We start from the raw sequence: 21,536 nt of genomic DNA, 5'->3' as shown, positions 1-21,536 counted from the left end.
AATGTCATGAGACAAAGCCTTTTTAAAGTCTGAATCTCCATAGAGTTACATTGTATCCTATGGTATATTTAACATCCTAACATACCTATATGGTTATCATGATTTTCTTAATGATCCTTATACAGTATGTTAATCTAATAATGATATGCTGAGGTAGGAGGGTTCCTAACCTTTCAAATTCTATTGCCGTCTCAAGGTCTGTCAAAAATTGACACTCAACACAAGTGCTGGCCTCACATGGTCCTTAAAATAAACCTAGCTTGCTTAAAAGTGTTAGTATGGTATTTTACATTTCCCCCTGATTATGATTTGAAATATAAATTTTCAATCATAACCTTCTAATTTAACACAATTACTCACCACTCGTATCACAGTCATATCACATTCATTCATTGACCATGTTATAGTACTTGCTTGTTTGATCAATTTTTGATTCAGCATTCAACATAGAATTGGAATACTGAGGGGGGGCGTGGCTTGGCAGCAGACTGTGATGGCCGCGTGAAGCAAGAGCTCCTATGCACCATTGCTCCAAAAGCAACGAAAAACCAACTAATTCTCAAGATGGACAACTTATTCGGTCCAAGAAGGTTCAGACAATTGAGATCTAGAAGAACCAAAGAAATCGAGCGCTGAAATCGAAGATTTAGATCACTTTCAACACCGGGCCGAGAAAATCAAGATGGCGCCGGAGCGCTCTTGGACGCTTCATCAGGCTCAAGCTACAGGCCTGCTTGCAATACAGAAAGAGAAGCGATTCCGAATACTCCAATTAATTCGGATAGAAAAATGCAATACCTGCCTCCTAACACTCCAGTGAAAAAAGGAAAAAATCGACAGGCACTTTTCAGAAGCAATTGGATTGCGAATTAGATCCACAAAGAGACTTGCCAGAAAAGTATAGCAAAATGGCGGATGAAGGCCCCAAAGGCCCCAAAGGCCCCAAAGTCCGAATAACAAGGGGACATCCAGAATTCTGATGACCAGGAGGATGACACGCCGACAGCGAGTCCTCTGAAACAAAAGAGCCAGCATGCACACGATCCGATTCCAGACACAGTGAGTACGGAACATTCGAATACTAATGTACTTGATAATTTTGCCGAATTTCAGGCAAGAGACACAGAATTGTCTGCGGATCTAATTAAAGATATGCTACTAGCATTGCGGAGCTCGATTAATACAGACTTTAAACAGACTATATTGCCTTTCCAAAAAGCTGTTGAGGAGTTGGGAGACAGGGTGTCGAATATTGAGAATAAAATGGCCGACTTTGCAGAGTCACAGAACGAAGTGATTGATCGACATAATGACATGGAAGATCAAATCGAAAGTATGCAGACCAAAATTATCGATCTCGAGGATAGAAGCAGGAGGAACAATATTAAATTCAGAGGCATACCTGAGACTATCAATAACAATGCCTTAATCCCATACATTACTGACCTAATTAAATCTCTAGTTCCGCAAGCCAGAGACTTTGAACTCAGCATTGAAAGAGCCCACAGAGTGGCAAAACTCTCTTATCTACCAAAAGACATCCCCAGAGATGTCCTAGCAAGATTTACATTTTTTCACATAAAGGAACAAATGCTCAGAGAAATGAGGAAAGATCCTATTTTACCAGACCAATTTGCTGGACTGAAATTATTGACTGATCTATCAGCTGCTACTATTAAAGCCAGAAAAGAATTCTCGATTATTACAAAAACTTTGAGTGCCAACAACATAAACTACAGATGGGGCTTCCCAGTAAAAGTTCTAGCAACTAAAGACGGGACATTACATGTTCTCAAGACACCGGAAGCTGCCTTGGAAATACTCAAAGAATGGAATTTACAGATTGAGAGACCACAATCCTATCAAAATAGACCCACTAGAGGATCACAGGAGAGACGCTACCCAGAAAGACCTCACCAATATAATGAACAGATGAAGAACCCTACACCCAGAGGCAAAACTTGAACTATCCACAAGGAGCTCTGGAATGTGTGGAGGAGGCAGACTTCACGTTTGCCAGATTTACCCACCCCACCACCTCATTGAGGACACCGGTTCATCAGCCTTTTCTTGCCTTGTTTTATACTGGGCTTTTTATTTCATTGTTTATGCTTACTGTTACTGTTTTATTAACTAATTGTTAATTAATTGTTCTTTTTGCAGGACCCCCTCAATACTCAATGATGCTTGAACTCACTTGTTCCTATAAGTCCATCCATATAGATGAAAAGAATGCTGTATTTCACATTGTATACGAATTGTGTGGTGATCTGAAGGTTAAAGGTACACAGCTATATCTGATTATAATAAAATGGCTATAAAGGTAACATCAATCAATGTTAGGGGCATAAATTCCCCGTTTAAGAGAAATCAACTATGGAAAGAGGCTTTAAATCAAAAATGTGACATCCTGTTTGCCCAAGAAACACATATCTCCAAAGATAAAACCCCTATAATTCAACATAGAAAATTCCCAAAAATAATCTATTCTACCTATAAAAAAAAGAAAAGAGGAGTATTAGTAGCTTTCAGGGACTCTGTCTCAATTGATATCCAAGACCAATACATTGATCCTGGAGGAAGAGTTATTGTTATTGTGGCCTTAGTTGAGAATAAACTTCTCACTCTGGCTAATATATATGCCCCCAACACTGGCCAGACTAAATTTCTGAGGAAAGTAATTAAAAAAATTAATTCTATGAAAAAAGGTCATCTAATACTTAGTGGAGATTTTAATGCAGTTCTTAATTCCACTTTAGACACTACACATAGTGGAAGATATAGAGACTCTGCTTTTCAAAAATTGGTAGAGCAAAGCAACTTATTTGATATATGGAGACTGCAACATGTTAGTGAAAAAGACTATACGCACTCTATACGCACTTTTCACATAAGTGCAATTCCTATTCAAGGATAGACTTTTTTCTGATAGAAAGATCATTAATAGACATTATACTTAAAACAGAAATCGGAAATATCACTTGGACTGATCATGCACCAATTAACCTCACTATATCAATATCACAATCCCAGATGAATGACTACATATGGAGAGTCGACCCATACATTCTAACCAACAATAAATTAGCAGAATCAATTGATAAAGATTTGAAAGACTATTTTGACATAAATGATACCCCAGATATGGATCCTTTTATTATATGGAATGCCCACAAAGCTAAAATAAGAGGCTCATTCATGTCATTAGGCTCATATGTTAAAAAACAGTGAGAAAAAGACATGAATGAAACTCTTAAAATAATCAAACAGCTAGAATCCCAAAATAAATCTAATCCATCTTACCATACAACAGCGGAATTACAAAAAATGAGATTTAAATTGTATAACCTACTTTTATACAAATATGAAAAATCCCTGAGACAGTCCAAGATTAATTATTACTCTCATGACAATAAATCAGGAGCATTATTGGCCAGAAGATTGAAGGCAAAAATATACAAAACAAAATCAGGAAAATTATCCATCCTACCACAAAACAGGTCAAACTCGCTCCGAGAGATATTGCCAATGCATTCAAAGATTACTATGAAAGATTATATAATCTGGCCTCTGATCTATCTTCACCCCCAAAAGAACTAGAAATCTCAGAATTTTTAAAGAAACTCAACCTAACAAAAATTAAATTAGAACAACTCAACAACTTAAACCTCCCAATTTCCCCAATAGAGATATCCAAAGCTTTATGCTCATCCCCTAATTAGAAATCCCCTGGCCCAGATGGCTTTACTGCTGAATACTATAAAAAATTTGCACCAATACTACTCCCATACCTTCATAAAATATACAACTTAGCATTTACCACAGGGAAATTTCCAAAAGATATGTTGAGAGCAACTATTGTAACCATCCCCAAACCTGGCAAAGACAATTTAGTAGTAAAAAACTATAGACCCATATCCCTACTAAATGTAGATGTTAAGATATATGACAAAATAATAGCAAGCAGGTTCCAAAACATATTACCAGAACTGATCCATAAAGATCAAGTAGGCTTTTTGTCAGGCAGACAAGGACCAGACAATACCAGAAGGATTATATCATTACTTCAAACCTGTGAAAAGACTAAAGCCCCATCTATTTTTCTTACTATAGATGCAGAAAAAGCATTTGATCGTATAAATTGGGAATATGCTTTTAGAGTATTAGAAGAATTTGGCATAGTGGGACATATACACTCAGGCATTGAAGCACTGTATAGTAATCCTTCTGCTAATGTATATGTCAACAGCTCCATATCAGAAAACTTTAATATCACAAATGGCACCCGTCAAGGTTGCCCTTTCTCCCCTTTGCTTTTTGTATTATCAATGGAACCCCGGGCAACAGCCATTAGACAGAATCCAGATATAAAAGGAGTAGAAATAGGCCAGCAAGAATACAAATTAGCTTTATTTGCAGACGACATTATATTAACCCTCACAAATCCACAACCTTCATTGAAAGCCTTCCTTGACACTACCCTAAATTTTAGCAACATGTCCTATTACAAAATTAACCAGGATAAATCCCAAGCCCTACCATTGAATATAAACCCAACCCTCTTAAGCAAACTCCAGACTATTCACAAATTAGATTGGCAAAAGACTGAAATCACATATTTGGGCATTCAGGTGTCACATCCCTCTTCAAAACTCTTCAAGACAAACTACCCCATAATAGCCACCGAGATTGAGAAAGATATAGCTGATTTCTTTAAAAATAAGATCTCTTGGCTGGGCAGAATAGCGGCATATAAAATGTTGCTTCTGCCAAAGCTTTTATACCTCTTCAGATCACTACCAATTGACATTCCAAAGTCATATTTTACATCAGTGAATGCTAAACTTAAATCATTCATCTGGGGTGACAAAAAACCCAGAGTTGCCTTTAAAACCACTACGAGACATCATAAAAAAGGAGGCCTGGGAGTCCCTCATATTCAAAATTACTATTTCTCAGCACTACTAGACCAACTCTCACATTGGTGGTCTGACAATCCCAGCAAACTATGGGGAGAGATTGAAAAAGATCTATGTAGACTTACTACAATGAGAACCAGATTATTAGCATACATCTGGGGTTTTCTCCCCCTACTCCCCCAATTAATGTTATAAAACATCAGATGAAACCTGGAAGTGGTTCCTTAAACAACGGAAAGGAAAATGATATTGCCCTATGACTGATTCCACACTAGAATTCATACAAGATCAGGTCGCCATTGTTCCAACACTAAACTGGAAGCTCTTGGGTATTAACTCCCTCCAAGATTTTTTTGAGGAAGGCATACTCACGTCTTTTTCAAACTTCAAATCAAAATTTTAACTTGGAAATGACGACTTTTACAGATTCTTAAATATAAGAGATTTTATTAACAGACATAAAATATTAGAAAAGAAAAAACTACCATGTATGACCTTGATGTCTAAATTGTGTAAGAAATCTAGGGGTATTACGACATTCTACAACGAATTAGCTGAATCACAAAATTTTTCCACAAATAGTTATACAGAAAAATGGGAAAGTGACCTTCAACTCAAGATAGACTTACAAGAATGGCACAATGCATTCTCAAACACCTACAAATATTTCAACAGCACTACCCATAGAGAGGCCCTGATTAAAACATACCTTAGATGGTATTATACTCCTAGTAAATTACATTTAATCTTTCCAGATACTTCAGATACTTGCTGGAGACAATGTGGAGTAAAAAGCACATTAATACACCCACTTTGGGAATGCAAAACAATACAACCCTTATGGGAAGCAACGAAGATCTATCCTGAGAAATCGAATTAATCTATCACCACAACTTGCATTATTGTTAATAGGTCTGAATGATTTCCCTGAAGATTCTAAGTCAATTATAGCGCACATTGTTATGGCTACTAAATTAGTTATTACTAGACATTGGAAATCCAAGGATACTCCCCACATTAAGGAAGTCTGGCAAATAGTTAATAACACCTGTTCATTTGAAAAAGTTATTGCGCGTGTTCAAAATAAAGTCCCTACTTTCCACCTCAGGTGGGATAAATGGATGGATAGCACGTTCTATAGTTCACAACTATGAGAAATTAAAGGACGATCCTGCACTGTTATGTTAACTTTTCTGTTATAATGTTCCTATATTGTTTTAGTTTAATCACAATATACCAATTTTTAATATTGTATGTAATTGCAATTATAATACCATTTTTTCATAGTTAAATATGAACATGTTAATGACTAATATTGATTGAGAGAGCATTTAACTTATTCTTTTTGAACCATTATTCAATATGCTATATAACACTATGTTAATAAAAGGCACACTTATATTGTCACTAATCCTTAGATTTAATCAACATTCACAGCTGTATTGCTATTAAAGGTGCTACAAGTTAATACTTTCAACAAAGATATTATAATTACATGAGGTATATAAAGAATAAAGTATATTGTTAGTTAAATTCCATTATACACACATGATTCTCGTAATTACTATGAAACTATACTGAAAATTATACTAAGTGATTATGTACTAATTGCTTGGAAGAATGTCCTTTCTTTTATTCTTCCTATTCAAATATTACAATTGTGATGCATTTAAAATGAAAAATGTAATAAAAAGATTTTTACAAGAATTGGAATACCGAGTTCTTTTTAACATTTCTCTTCAAATGTTGTCTCCCTTATTAATTTCTTTCTTTATATTGCTATATGTTTTCCTAAACCTATAAATAATAAAAATTTGATAGATAACATTATCACTTTTATGCTGATGGCACACAAATCTACCTCTCTGGTCCAGACATCTCCACCTTACTATCCAGAATCCCACAATGCCTATCTTCCATATCCTACTTCTTCTCCTGTCACTTTCTAAAACTTACCATGGCTAAAACAGAATTCATTATCTTTCCTCAATCTTGCTCAACCCCCCAACAGACCTATCTATCACGATCAATGGCTGCACACTCTGCCCGGTCAACCAAGTCCACTGTCTTGGAGTGACCTTTGATTCTGCCCTCTCCTTCAGATCGCACATCCAAGATCTTTCCACCACCTGCCGCCTTCAACTCAAAAACATCTCCCGCATCCGCGCTTTCCTCAACTTTGAGTCTGTGAAACTGCTTGTACATGTGTTCTCATTACATCCTAACCACTTATTTACCCATAAATCAATGTGTCTCATACTATAATTGTATTCCATAGGAACATTTTCCAGTATACCAAGTGGAGTTATTCCACTTTGTAAAGCCTGAGCGATCATTTTTAAATTTGTAAAATATTCTATTTGGATTTTTATACATGCCCTGGCTACTTCTGACTCTTGTTCACTTCTGATCAAACCTAAAGTAACATATTGAAGATGTGAAACAGAAGATCCTAAAACAACTACAGAATTAACAATCATTTATTCCAAAATCTGGTTTAGACTTTTCTGGACTATAATTCCTTTCTTTCCCAGATAACCTATGGTTTTTAAATCTGATTTAAATTTATATTCATTGTTTTGACCAAGCTTCCAAAGGTACCTATACTGTACCTCTTTTAGTTCTGGTTTGCTTTGAAATACTCTTCTTGAACCATCGTTCTAAACCTTCCTCCATGTTAGCAATATGTTTTCCACATTGAGGATACTTTGAGGATATTTTCTAGTTGGATATATTAAATCAAAAAATAGATGTTAGAGAGGGCTCACCTCCAAGTCAAGGATGGTATGGGTGCTCCTACGAAAGGATTCACCCAATCCTCTAAAATTATTGGACAAGAAATATGGAGTAGTAGGGCACACCAACACCTGGACTTCACAAGGAGAGTTTGGTATAACGATATATTTATTGTGACATATAATACTATCTATTCCGACATATTAAAATACATAGCTAAAAATGCATAAAATACTACAATTTCAGTATAATTTAAACGAAACAATAAAGAAATAAATAAATAATTCTCTATATTTGACCAGAGTTTCAGAGTCTGTTGTGTTGATATAGTCTCTCCAAAGAATTTCCCGACTAATAAAGTTCAGATAATAGGAATTATTCAGTAATCAGATATACTTTTCCAAGTATTTTGTTCAAATGATCATTTGTATCTTGTATAGCTGCTTCACATACTCGGTACAGTGTGATGTTATTATAAAGTCGCTATTGTTATAAAGTCGCTACCTATTTGCAAAGATAAACCGTAGTTGTTTTATTCACTGTTTTTGGCTGGAGTACTGCCGGTTTTATTGCAACACTCGTGGCGTCCAACATGTGATGGAGTTCTTTGTAGATTGCGGTGTAATTGGAATTTCCACCGAGTCTGTGTAGATATTTAATATTGAATCCGGGATCCTCGGTGGCCGTATAAAGCTGTGCTGTCCTAGAGATCGCCTAGTAATGTCCTTTTGCTGCGCTATTAGTTTGTATCACGCAGACTATGTTATTACCAGAAAGGTATCTCATAAATGGCCGACAGGTATCCAGCTTTCCTTTAAAAAACAAATTGTCACCGATCCCTCTTCTTTTCCTTTTCTTTTCTTTAAGCACTTTAAATCTTCTAATCCTGTACTTTATTTCATGGGATTAATTACCATACGCGTTTAGGAGTGGGCTGCGACTCCTTCTTCAGTGGCTGAATTTCCCATGAAAGTGACCAGTTTTTATATACACCTGCATAGGTGCGGTCTGAATTAATTAGCTTAGATTGTGTGTAGGAAGTGACGTGAGTACTTTTTTAGTCTCACGATATAGAGCTATCTGCATCATAGTATAAAGGGTTAACTTATGTAAGTCTGAATATACATTTTGACCTTAGAAGCTTTAATTCAAAGCAATAGGGATTAATTCTGACACTTGTAGCAATTAGAGACAGACCTCTAGGCGTCTCTTTAAACGTTTCTCACATTGCTAATTTATGGATCGTAAATAGCCTTGTTTTCTCACAGAGATATCAGTACCTCCTCTGTCATACCAAAGATGTGATTAACGGTTACAAAACACACATCTTCACAGACACTCTTCTAATGAGAAATATATACAATATACTGGATACATGTTGTCTTCGTAACATATAACAATATAATATAAACAAATATATATATATGTCCTACTGATTGTCTCATGCTAAGGACTAACTAAGGCTCATTAAATGAATACATACATATTATATATTATGCTTCATTAATAAATGCCTAATTGTATAGGTAATTATCACCAGCTGCATAGAGCTTATCTTTTTCTCCCGTCATAAATTTAAAAGTAGACAAGGAGGCCTCTTCTCAGACTGGTACATTCACCAGAAAAATAACACTGAAGAGTATAAACCTTTGTGTGACCTTAATTTGGCCTACTCAAGACATACAAAATTGCAACTATAGTCGAGCATGGCTCTTAAAGGCAATGAACATCCATCTTGACAATAATGAATTGGATATCAATGCATTTACCTGTGAAAAGGCACAACAACCTCACACAAAAAATGGGTATATGTCACCCACCGAACTAACAGACAGATTAACTATTATATTTTTTTTGTCTGGGGTACAAAGATGGTGCATTAAACCCACAAAAAAATCGCTATAGGTCACCCACAGAATTAACAGCCAGATTAATTATTATATTTCTGTGTCAGGGGTACAAAGCCGGTGTATTACAGTAATAATTTATTCAAAAAGTTATTACACAAAGCCTCGCGAGACTTCGCGAAGTAATAACTTGGCTCATCTGAGCCAATAAATTCTAATACTGTACGGAGCTCCCAGTATTACAACAAAGTTTTATGCTAATTGACTTCGGATGAAGCCTCCAAAGTCAATTCGCTCATCCCTACTTCCAATATCACATGTCTGTAAGTGGTAAAAGTATGTGAACCTTTACTTTCAGTATCTGGTGTGAACTCTTTGTGCATCAGTTACTACAAATAAATATTTCTCATAAGAACATTCCCGTTTCCAAATGAAAATGTACACAGGAATTTTGTCAACTAAATGCAATGTCCTGTCATCTGCTCCATTCATATCTCATATACATAATCTTGTAGATATAAAATAAATGTTCTTCTGCAACGCCCGTACTATGGCTAGTGGTCCCTTTAAGTGAAAGTTTTTGATGTGACAAAGTTTCATTTCAGCAACGAGGGACGGGGAGTCCCCCTAAGTAGATGGTGATAGTGGGTACCCAGGGTAGGAATGCCAGAGTGGTGTAAGGGGGCCTAATGTCCCTTAGTGGTGTAGCACTTGTCACGGTGCTCCTACCTGGATATCCTGGAAACCCAGGCATCACCGGACGAAGCAGAGCAAATAGGGTGAATAGGTGGTGGATTTGCAGAAAAAGTTGTGTCTAGACTTGTATTGAAGTAGTTAACAGCTTTACTTGAATAAACTTGCATCAGAAAACAATCTTCAAGCTTTATCTTGGTTTCCAGCAGAGTTAATTCTGGCAAGCAACACTATCAGCTATGCTACATTTGTACTCTCTTAGCTCTGCTGTACTTAACTGGATTAAACAGGGACTTTTCCTTTCTCTGTAAGCTGCAATCCCTCTATCTGTGCTTTAGATCTCTGTAGTCTGAATCTCTATCTTTGTCTCTGTATCTGTACCTTTATCTTTCTCTGAAGGCACTTCAGCTTAGGCCTCAGGACCCAGCAGAGCAGACAGTGCTCTGCTGGCTGGAACACAGCCTTCCCCTTGGAGGGGGTTCTCCTGAACTTTGCACACAACCTCTCCCCAAGGAGGGGAAGGTTAGATTCACCTTCACTAACTAAACTCCTCCCTCTCTAAAGAGGGCAAGAATGGACAAAAAGGTTCCATCTTAGGTGAACTAGCTCTGCCATATTTGCTGCCATCTGCTGGTGAACCTGGCACATTACATTAACATAACAGTTGCATTGGAATTTATACACATATTGCAGGATCTGGAAGAAATACACAGGATGACATTAGATTAACCAAGAGACAGTGATGGGGCAAAAAGAGTGGTAATGCCCACTTGCAGGGCATTACACTTCCACCACCAAAGATACAATGAGGTTTCTGACAATAATTATCAGCCAGTCCTAATTGTAGTGGTATCTTCATATGATAGGGTACTTTAAAAAGTGAAATCTTGGCTGATGGAAGAGTACGTCTGCCCTGTAGCTTCTCCTCCCTGTCACAGTGCGGTTCACTGTGACTGTGGTCTCTGTGTACGCGGGCTGCAGGCGCCCTAGTGTACTGGCTGCAGGTTGCCTCCTGTGCAGGCTAGTTGATAGGGGCTGGCTGCGGTGTCTCCTGTGAACTGCCTGTGAATGTTTGCTATCCTCCTGTCTGCTTCTTTGTTTCTGTTGTCACACGGGTTGGTTGTGCCCTGGCATACTGGCTGCGGTGTCTCCGTATATGCTGGTTGCCAGGGGCAACGTCCTGTACTGCGGCCTGTGTGGTTCTGTTCTCCTGCTCTGATGGGGTTAACTTCCCCTGATCTGTGCCTGGGTGCGGCTTCTCAGGTGCCTCGTTAATCAGCTATGTCTACCTGTGAGCTGTGGGGCTTGCGGTCAGTGTTTCTAGTTCCGTGTTTGGTGTAGCCCCTTGCTACCGACCCAGGGGGTCTTACCGTCTGCCCGTTTGTATGGTTTTGCCTGGTTTTTCATTGTTGTATTATGTATTCTGTTTTTGCCGCGTCTGTTCGCAGGCAGCTGTTCTGTGATGTTGCGCTGTCAGGTTCTTGCCTGTTCTGATCTGTACCTGTCCTGTATTATGGTATGCCCTGGTCTGTTCTATGCCTTCCCTGTATAATCTGTATCCCTGTCTGTTCTTTGTATCGCCTAGCAGTGCGTAACTGCATCTGACAGCCTGGCAGTGTTTAAAGGGGTTGTCCATCTCAGACAATGAGGCCATGTTGCTAGGATATGCCCCCATTGTCTGATAGGTGTGGGTCCCACCACTGGGAGGTGGTGCAGGTCCTAGTGGTGGGACCCGCACCTATCAAACAATAGCGACATGCCCCTTTGTCTGAGATGGGAATACCCCTTTAACTGCTTCTGTTGTGTTTTGTTGGCAGTGCCTCACTGCTTCCGTTCTGCCTTCGTGAGAGGGTCCCTGGCTTCCCTGGAGGGGGAATTGCTATCTGAATCTGTATCTGAATCGCAGTCTGACTCTGCTGGTTCCATCACTGGTATCTTCCGGTCCGCCGGACCAGCTGCCACTGACTTGGTGTCACTCTAGGAGTCGCTCCTGGCAAATACAATTGGCTTAAGTCTATCCTCACTACCAGAGGCTCTAGTGAATACCAGGTGTTGCTTAGTCATGCCCCTCTAGAGAGTAGCGAGTCAGTGGCAAAAGTGGGTTCACACCCTATGGTTCGTTACACTCCCTACTTCTACATCTCTATAAAAGAGTGAGTCCTTCACCTGGATGGCTCATACTTCCAGTGCTCAGCAGATATGGCACCGGTGACCGTCTCTCTCATTCTTCTAATTTTGTGCTTTGCAGGGGCCTTAGCAGACAACCATGGTAAACCACCACGACTACCAGGTAATCCTAATTAGAATGTTAGTGAGTCACAGATAGAGAACCTTCTAAGGTGTATCTATGGGTTGGTTTAAATATTTCAGACTGGCTAGTTCTCCTGTGCTGGATACAACTGATGGCCAAGCTGGACTCTTGTCTAATGTTCATAGTTGGATTGAGTAACATTGCATATCAAGAAAGAGGTCCGTGGCAAAGCTGATGCCACCAAAGACAAAAATACCCCGTAGGAAAGTATAGAATCAGTTGTTTCATCCCTTTTTGAATAAGGGCTTGTTTTTTCTCTGGGAAAGGGGAACTGGGGTGGATATGTGAATGAGCCTTAAAGAGGTTTTCAAAGATTTTTTTAAAATTTGGTCCAATGCAGGGGGCTGTAAATGAAAGGAAAAACCCTTTACCTTTTATATAACCTGCCACTCATCTGGTCCTGCAGCAATGACATCACATCCATCGTTCAAATGATTTCTGCTTTCAATCACTGACCTCAGTGGTCATGTGTCATTCATTCACACATGACCACCAAAGTCATTGATTGACAGTAGTGGTCAGTCATGAGAACGATGGATGTGACACCATCTATGTGGGAAGGTGTGGGTTCAGAGCAACTCTGAAGCTGCAGGACATGTATAAGGTAAGCCTGGTTTTACACAACCCCCAGCTCTGAGTCAAACTTTTAAAATCTCATAATATCTTCATCATGATTCCTCTCATGTCATTGTCTCTATCTCTTTAAGGTTCATCCTCTTCCTCTATTTCCTTTATGTCTATTGTACATTACAGTAAAGTATAGGATAAAAGCTTTTTCTCGATTTGGTCAAGATTCCATTGGTTTCCTCCAACGTCTCACTCAACAAACTTAAATTAATAGAAATCCCCTTTGACAGATGTCCACCAGGAAGGATAGGGGGGTCTATAGACATTTACATATATCCTTACCCTGATGTGTCTACACATGTCCATTCCACCATTTAACCATTAATAGGTCATCATGCTGATCTCCTGGAGTTAGATTTACCAGAGATATTTACCATGAGTGTCTGACCAGTAAAGCATATTTTCACCATAGACATGATGATCAATGTTATTAGAGATGAGTGAAGTTTCAAAAAATTTGATTCGGCTGCTTCGCTGAATTTTACCAAAAAATCAGCTTTGTGGCGAATTACATCACAAAGCGCATTTCTTTGTAAGTAGCGGGTGCAATAACAGGGATCAGCGAATGCGCCACTCCCCGTCATTGTAACCCTCAGATGCCATGCTCATACATGATTGCGGCATCTGAAAGTAAAAGTACAGTGTAAAAAAACAAAAAAAAAATATTTACCTGATCCATTTGCTTGGGACGGGCACTGCCATCTTGATTGAAGGTCTGGCGAAAATCTCCCTCGGGACGCGATGACATGCACAGGATTTTGGCTGAGATCTTCAATCAAGATGACGGTGCCCGGCCCATAGCGAGCAAGTGGATCAGGTGAATATAATTTTCTTTTTGTCTTTTTCACCATTTCAATTTAAATCGATTCACTACTACGAAGCACGAGGAAATTTGGCTTTGCATCGAATCTAATTTATCCTGAAATTCGCTCATCACTAATTGTTATCATTAAAGTCGTTTCTGGGATCCCAGCAACAGTTAATTTTATGTGACCTTATCAACAAAAAAAGTATTGTCCAAGGCATACAACCCCTTTAATGGATGGTAGACATACAGCAGATTGAAAAGGATGTATGGGGGAAGAGGGTCATTCTTATTGATCCCTTGCTGCTTCTCTTTTGACTTTTACTGAGTCCCCACTGGTTTCTGCTTCCTACTCTCCTGTCAACACGCATGGAAATGCCTAGAGATGCCTGTCAGCCAGTTATTGGCCACAGTGGTGTTCAGCCTAAGTCAGTGGTTTGTTAAGCAGGCATCACCAGGCATTTCACGGGTATTGAGATTGGACAAGGATGACGAGACGGTTTAAGTAACTGTCAGGTTGGGAGGGTATGACTTCTTTTTTTAATACACTCTGTGCCCTTTTCCAGGTAATGTTTCCACTCAGACTACCCCTTTTATGGACTACCAACCATAAAAGTGGGTGTATGCTTTAACAATATTTTTTTGTTAGAAGGATCTCAAATAGCCTAGACCCTCAGCCATCAGCTTTCTTTTACAAGAGAAACTCACAGCAAGTGTTCAGATCTATTACACCAGTGCCACAGAGAAACTAAACCATCCACCTGACCATTGAAGTCAATACTCAATCCTTGTAAAGCACTGGCATGTTGAGTCCTCCACAAATAGACATCTCATTCTACTGCATGGTAAATGTTTTTCAGTATATCTTCTCACATGTTGGTTCCCACATGCCTTATCTACCAAAAGGAGAGTGAGATGACATACTAAAGGTTAGTTGGAGAAGGTAGATGTGTGGAGACATAACAGAGGATAATTCATGTAAATGTGTAGATGTCACTTTTCTGGTGGTGGACACCTGCCAATATGTCAAAGACCTTTAATTGCAGGTAGAAAGACCTCAGAGAGACAGGAGAGATTAACACCAACCTTCAGAAGATCGTATTATTCACCTATAGTTACAGAATGAGTCATTGCTCAGTCAGAACTGGTACACCAATGGTTCAACTAGAGATAAAGGAATTTCTCAAAAATTCGATTCGGCTGAATTTTCCTGAAAAATTTGCTTTGATCCAAATTAATTCGCGACAAATCGCATAAAAAAATGGCTATTTCCGGGCTGCATAGAACACTGCGCCTTGCAGTAACAAGCATAGGGAGTGTGCTGTGGTAGTGAAGTAATACTGTGACTCAGTATGAAATGCAGATGACAGGCGTCACTATTAGAATCACTTCACACTTCACTTATTTGGACAGTCACCGGGCCAAAACCGATTAAATAACTCAAGTATTAACTCAGCCTTACAGGTCGATGTTAGTGTAAAGATGATGCGCACTCCTTTTACATCCTCGTCAGTAGGGTTGAGCGTGAATATTCGAATTATGAATATTTATCTTGAATATTGCAACTTAGAAAATTCACGAATAGTTTAACCCCTTAACCCCTTAAGGACTCAGCTCTATTTCACCTTAAGGACTTGGCCATTTTTTGCAAATCTGACCAGTGTCACTTTAAGTGCTGATAACTTTAAAACGCTTTGACTTATCCAGGCCGTTCTGAGATTGTTTTTTCGTCACATATTGTACTTCATGACACTGGTAAAATTGGGTCAAAAAAGTTTTTTTTTTGCATAAAAAAATACCATATTTACCAAAAAATTGTAAAAATTAGCAAATTTCAAAGTTTCAGTTTCTCTACTTCTGTAATACATAGTAATACCCCCAAAAATTGTGATGACTTTACATTCCCCATATGTCTACTTCATGTTTGTAGCATTTTGGGAATGATATTTTATTTTTTGGGGATGTTACAAGGCTTAGAAGTTTAGAAGCAAAGTTTAGAAACAAATTTTTAGGGACCACTACAGGTCTGAAGTCACTTTGCGAGGCTTACATAATAGAAACCTCCCAAAAATGACCCCATTCTATAAACTACACCCCTCAAGGTATTCAAAACTGATTTTACAAACTTCGTTAACCCTTTAGGTGTTGCACAAGAGTTATTGGCAAATGGAGATGAAATTTGAGAATTTCATTTTTTTGCTTAATTTTCCATTTTAACCCATTTTTTCCACTAACAAAGCAAGGGTTAACAGCCAAACAAGACTGTATCTTTATTGCCCTGACTCTGCCATTTACAGAAACACCCCATATGTGGCCGTAAACTACTGTACGGCCACACAGCGGGGCGTAGAGTGAAAGGTGCACAGTTTGGTTTTTGGAAGCCAGATTTTGCGGGACTGTTTTTTTGACACCATGTCCCATTTGAAGCCTCCTGATGCAACCCTAGAGTAGAAACTCCATAAAAGTGACCCCATCTAAGAAACTACACCCCTCAAGGTATTCAAAACTGATTTTACAAACTTTGTTAACCCTTTAGGTGTTGCACAAGATTTAATGGAAAATAGAGATACAATTTCAAAATTTCACTTGTTTGGCAGATTTTCCATTTTAATATTTTTTTTCCAGTTACAAAGCAAGGGTTAACAGCCAAACAAAACTCATTATTTATGGCCCTGATTCTGTAGTTTACAGAAACACCCCATATGTGTTCGTAAACCGCTGTACGGGCACACAGCAGGGCGCAGAAGGAAAGGCCAATTTTGCTGGACTGGTTTTTTTGACACCATGTCCCATTTGAAGCCCCCCTGTTGCACCCCTAGAGTAGAAACTCCATAAAAGTGACCCCATTTTAGAAAGTACGGAATAGGGTGGCAGCTTTGTTGGAACTAGTTTAGGGTACATATGATTTTTGGTTGCTCTATATTACACTTTTTGTGCGGCAAGGTAACAAGAAATAGCTTTTTTGGCACTTTTTTTTTGTTATTTACAAGATTCATCTGACAGGTTAGATCATGTGGTAATTTTATAGAGCAGGTTGTCATGGACGCGGCGATACCTAATATGTATACAATTTTTTTTATTTATGTAAGTTTTATACAATAACTTCATTTTTAAAACCAAAAAAAGTTTTAGTGTCTCCATAGTCTAAGAGCCATAGTTTTTCAGTTTTTGGGCGATTATCTTGAGTAGGGTCTCATTTTTTGCGGGATAAGATGTCGGTTTGATTGGCACTATTTTGGGGTGCATATGACTTTTTGATCGCTTGCTATTACACTTTTTGTGAAGTAAGATGACAAAAAATGGCTTTTTTTACACCGTTTTCATTTTTTATTTTTTACGGTGGTCACCTGAGGGGTTAGTTCATGTGATATTTTTATAGAGCCGGTCGATACGGACGCGGCGATACCTAATATGTATACTTTATTTTTATTTATGTAAGTTTTACACAATGATTTCATTTTTGAAACAAAAAAAATCATGTTTTAGTGTTTCCATAGTCTAAGAGCCATAGTTTTTTTAGTTTTTGGGAGATTATCTTGAGTAGGGTCTCATTTTTTGCGGGATGAGATGACGGTTTGATTGGTACTTTTTTGGCGTACATGCGACTTTTTTGATCACTTTTATTACCTTTTTTGGGAAGTAAGGTGTGCAAAATTTCAATTTTCTCATAGTTTTTATTTTTTTATTTTTATGTTGTTCACCGTGCGGGGAAAGTAACATGACCGTTTTATAGATCAGGTTGTTACGGACGCGGCGATACCTAATATGTGTAGTGCATTTTATTTTTTTTATTTTTATTCAGTGATGAATGTTTTTTTTTTATCTTAACTTTTTTCACTTTTTTTTAAAAAAAAATTTGACCCAGACCCACTTGGTTCTTGAAGATCCTGTGGGTCTGATGTCTGTATAATACAGTACAGTACAATATATATTGTACTGTACTGTATTTTACTTACACTTTGTCTGAACAGATCTATGCTTTTAGCATAGATCTGTTCAGTACCATGGACAGCAGGACACCTGAGAAGGCGTCCTGTTGCCATGGGAACCTTTCCCGTCTGCCACAACTTCGCAGACGGGGAAGGGTAAGCACAGGGCTGAGGGGGGCTGTCGGGGGGCTCTCTCCCTCTCCATCGGGGGGCTGCAAAGGCACAGCAGCCCCCCGATGGAGAGGGAGGGAGCTCCCTGACCGATGACAGTTAACTTTTTCCATACAGCGGTCCGTATGGATCGCAGTATGGAAAGGGTTAAACGGCTGACATCTGCACAGATGTCAGCCTTTTATACCAGGGTGCCAGCAATGTGCTGGCACCCTGGTATAACCCACTAGAAGCCAACAAATTTTCAAGGGGAGGCGGGCAGGGGATCGCGATCCCGCCTGCCGCACCGCCCGCCTCCCGCAACGCCCCCACCGCCTGCGACACCCCCCCGTACACCACCCGCCGGCATAAAATCGTGCAGGGGGTGGTGAAAAATATTGATTTTAGGCACTCAAAAGTTTCTGAAACTGCAAAAAGTGCAGCAAACCGCAGGTCTGAATTGACCTGCGGTTTGCTGCGATCGCCGACATGGGGGGGTCACATGACCCCCCCTGTCGTTGTGACAGGATGCCGGCTGAATGATTTCAGCCGAAATCCCGTTCCGATTAACCCCTGGGGCGCCGGAATCCCGATTTAAAGTTAGGACGTACCGGTACGCCCTGAGTCCTTAAGGACTTAGGACGTACCGGTACGCCCTGTTTCCCGAGTCCTTAAGGACCCAGGACGTAGCGGTACGTCCTGTGTAGTTTTGATCACTGCCGCACGGCCGGCAGTGATCGGAACAGGGTGCCTGTTGAAATCATTCAGCAGGCACCCTGTGACAATGCCTAGGGGGGTCCTGTGAACCCCCCGCATTGCCGATCGTTACAAACCGCAGGTCAATTCAGACCTGCGGTTTTAAGCGCTTATGCAAGTTTCTGATCCCTGCGGTCCGTGACCGCAGGGATCAGAAACCTCAAAGTGCCCATATTTTTGAAAAATATCCCCCCCCCCTGCAGCCCTCTGTGTTTTTGTGCCTGCGGGCGCAGCGGGGGGGAGGATTGCGGGCGGTGCGGGAGGCGTTTATTTTCAGGATGGCCAAGCAGTTGAATCAGAGTGTCAGCTCATTGCTGACCCTCCGATTCAAATGGCAGACATCTGTGCAGATGTCCGCCGTTTTAACCCCTTCCATGCCGGGGTCCGTAGGGACCGCTGTATGGAAGAGGTGAAGAGGGAGGGAGCTCCCTCCCTCTCCCATCAGGGGACTGCTGTGCCTTTGCAGCCCCCGGAGAGGATGGGGTGACAGAGGGAGGGAGCCTTTAGCACAGATCTGTTCAGCACCATGGACAGCAGGAGGCCTGAGAAGCCACAACTGAGCACACGGGGAAGGGGAGAAACATAGGAAAGGTTAAAGGACCTTAATATGTATAGATTGGAAGAAAGAAGAGACAGAGGGGATATGATAGAAACTTTTAAATACATAAAGGGAATCAACTCGGTAAAGGAGGAGAGCATATTTAAAAGAAGAAAAACTACCACAAGAGGACACAGTTTTAAATTAGAGGAGCAAAGGTTTAAAAGTAATATAAGGAAGTATTACTTTACTGAGAGAGTAGTGGATGCATGGAATAGCCTTCCTGCAGAAGTGGTAGCTGCAAATACAGTGAAGGAGTTTAAAGCATGCATGGGATAGGTATAAGGCTATCCTTCATATAAGATAGGGCCAGGGACTATTCATAGGATTCAGATATATTGGGCAGACTAGATGGGCCAAATGGTTCTTATCTGCCGACACATTCAATGTTTCTATGTTTCTATGTTTCTCCCCTTCCCCGTGTGCTCAGTTGTGGCTTCTCAGGCCTCCTGCTGTCCATGGTGCTGAACAGATCTGTGCTAAAGGCAGAGATCTATTCAGACAAAGTGTGAGTAAAATACAGTGCAGTACACTATATAGTGTACTGTACTGTATTATACAGACATCAGACCCACTGGATCTTCAAGAACCAAGTGGGTCTGGGTAAAAAAAAAATGTTAAAAAAGTGAAAAAAAAGTAAAAATAAAAAAACACATTTATCCCTGATTAAAAATGTAAAAAATAAAATTCCTTACACATGTTATATATCACCACGTCCGTAACGAACCGATCTATAAAACAGTCATGTTACATTTCCCGCACGTGAACGCCATAAAAAATAAAAACTATGATTAAATTGAAATTTTGCTCACCTTACTTCCAAAAAAAGGTAATAAAAGTGATTAAAAAAGTCATATGTATGGCAAAATAGTACCATTCAAACTGTTTTCTCATCCCACAAAAAATGAGCCCCTACATGAGACAATGGGACAAAAAATAAAAAAAACTATTACTCTCAGACTATGGAGACACTAAAACAAGTTTTTTGGTTTAAAAAATTATATTATTGTGTAAAACCTTAATAAATAAAAAAAGGTACACATATTAGATATTTCCGTGTCCGTAAGAACCTGCTCTATAAAAATATCACATGATCTAACCCCTCAGGTGAACAACGTAAAAATAAAAATGGTGTAAAAAAAGCCATAATTTTGTCACCTTACTTCCAAAAAAAGGTAATAAAAGTGATCAAAAAAGAATTAGGTATCCCTGCGTCCGTAACTACTTGCTCTATAAAAATAGTACATGATCTTATCTGTCAGATGAACTTTGTAAATAATAAAAAATAAAAGCGGTGCCAAAACAGGTATTTTTTGGTAAATTTTCCATTTTAATCCATTTTTTCCAGTAACAAAGCAAGGGTTAACAGCCAAACAAAACGCAATATTTATTGTCCTGATTCTTTCGTTTACAGAAACACCCTATATGTGGTCGTAAACCTCTGTACGGTCACACAGCAGGGCGCAGAAGGAAAGGAATGCCATATGGATTTTGGAAGGCAGTTTTTGCTGGACTTGTTTTTTTACACCATGTCCCATTTGAAGCCCCCCTGATGCACCCCTAGAGTAGAAACTCCAAAAAGTGACCCCATTTAAGAAACTACACCCCTCAAGGTATTCAAAACTGATTTTACAAACTTTGCTAACCCTTTAAGTGTTCCACAAGAGTCAATGGCAAATGGAGATGAAATTTCAGAATTTCTATTTTTTGTTACTTTGCTTCACTAAAAGTGTAATATAGAGCAACCAAAAATCATATGTACCCTAAAATAGTACCAAAAAAACTGCCACTTTATCCCGTAGTTTCCAAAATGGGGTCACGTTTTTGGAGTTTCTACTTTAGGGGTGCATCAGGGGGCTTCAAATGGGACATGGTGTAAATAAACCAGTCCAGCGAAATCTGCCTTCCAAAAACCACACAGCGTTCCTTTCCCTCTACGCCCTGACGTGGGGCCGTAGAGTGGTGTACGACCACATATCGGGTGTTTCTGTAAACCGCAGAGTCAGGGCAATAAATATAGAGTTTTGTTTGGCTGTTAACATTTGCTTTGTTAGTGGAAAAAATGGATTAAAATTGAAAATTTGGCAAAAAATTGAAATTCTGAAATTTCCTCTCCATTTGCCATCAACTCTTGGGGAACACCTAAAGGGTTAATAATGTTTGTA

General features: G+C 39.3%; 1 protein-coding gene across 4 annotated transcripts in view; it reads left to right on the top strand.

Moving 5' to 3' along the window:
* LOC120997021 (WAP four-disulfide core domain protein 5-like) overlaps nucleotides 1-21,536 on the top strand; it is an 884,590-nt gene that overhangs the window by 768,423 nt on the left and 94,631 nt on the right. For 2 of the 4 annotated variants that reach the window (XM_040426932.1, XM_040426933.1), the window contains exon 1: nucleotides 12,327-12,485. The exons of the other annotated variants lie outside the window; for them this stretch is intronic. In XM_040426932.1, the coding sequence (XP_040282866.1) occupies nucleotides 12,395-12,485 (91 nt within the window). In that variant the 5' untranslated portion in view covers nucleotides 12,327-12,394. Of the gene's footprint in view, nucleotides 1-12,326; nucleotides 12,486-21,536 lie in introns of those variants that run through there. 4 annotated transcript variants of the gene reach the window in all.

The sequence above is a fragment of the Bufo bufo genome, chromosome 4 (assembly GCF_905171765.1).
Source record: "Bufo bufo chromosome 4, aBufBuf1.1, whole genome shotgun sequence".
Lineage (NCBI taxonomy): Eukaryota > Metazoa > Chordata > Amphibia > Anura > Bufonidae > Bufo > Bufo bufo.
Note: the sequence above shows the minus strand (reverse complement) of the source record. Positions and strands in the feature narration are given on the sequence as shown.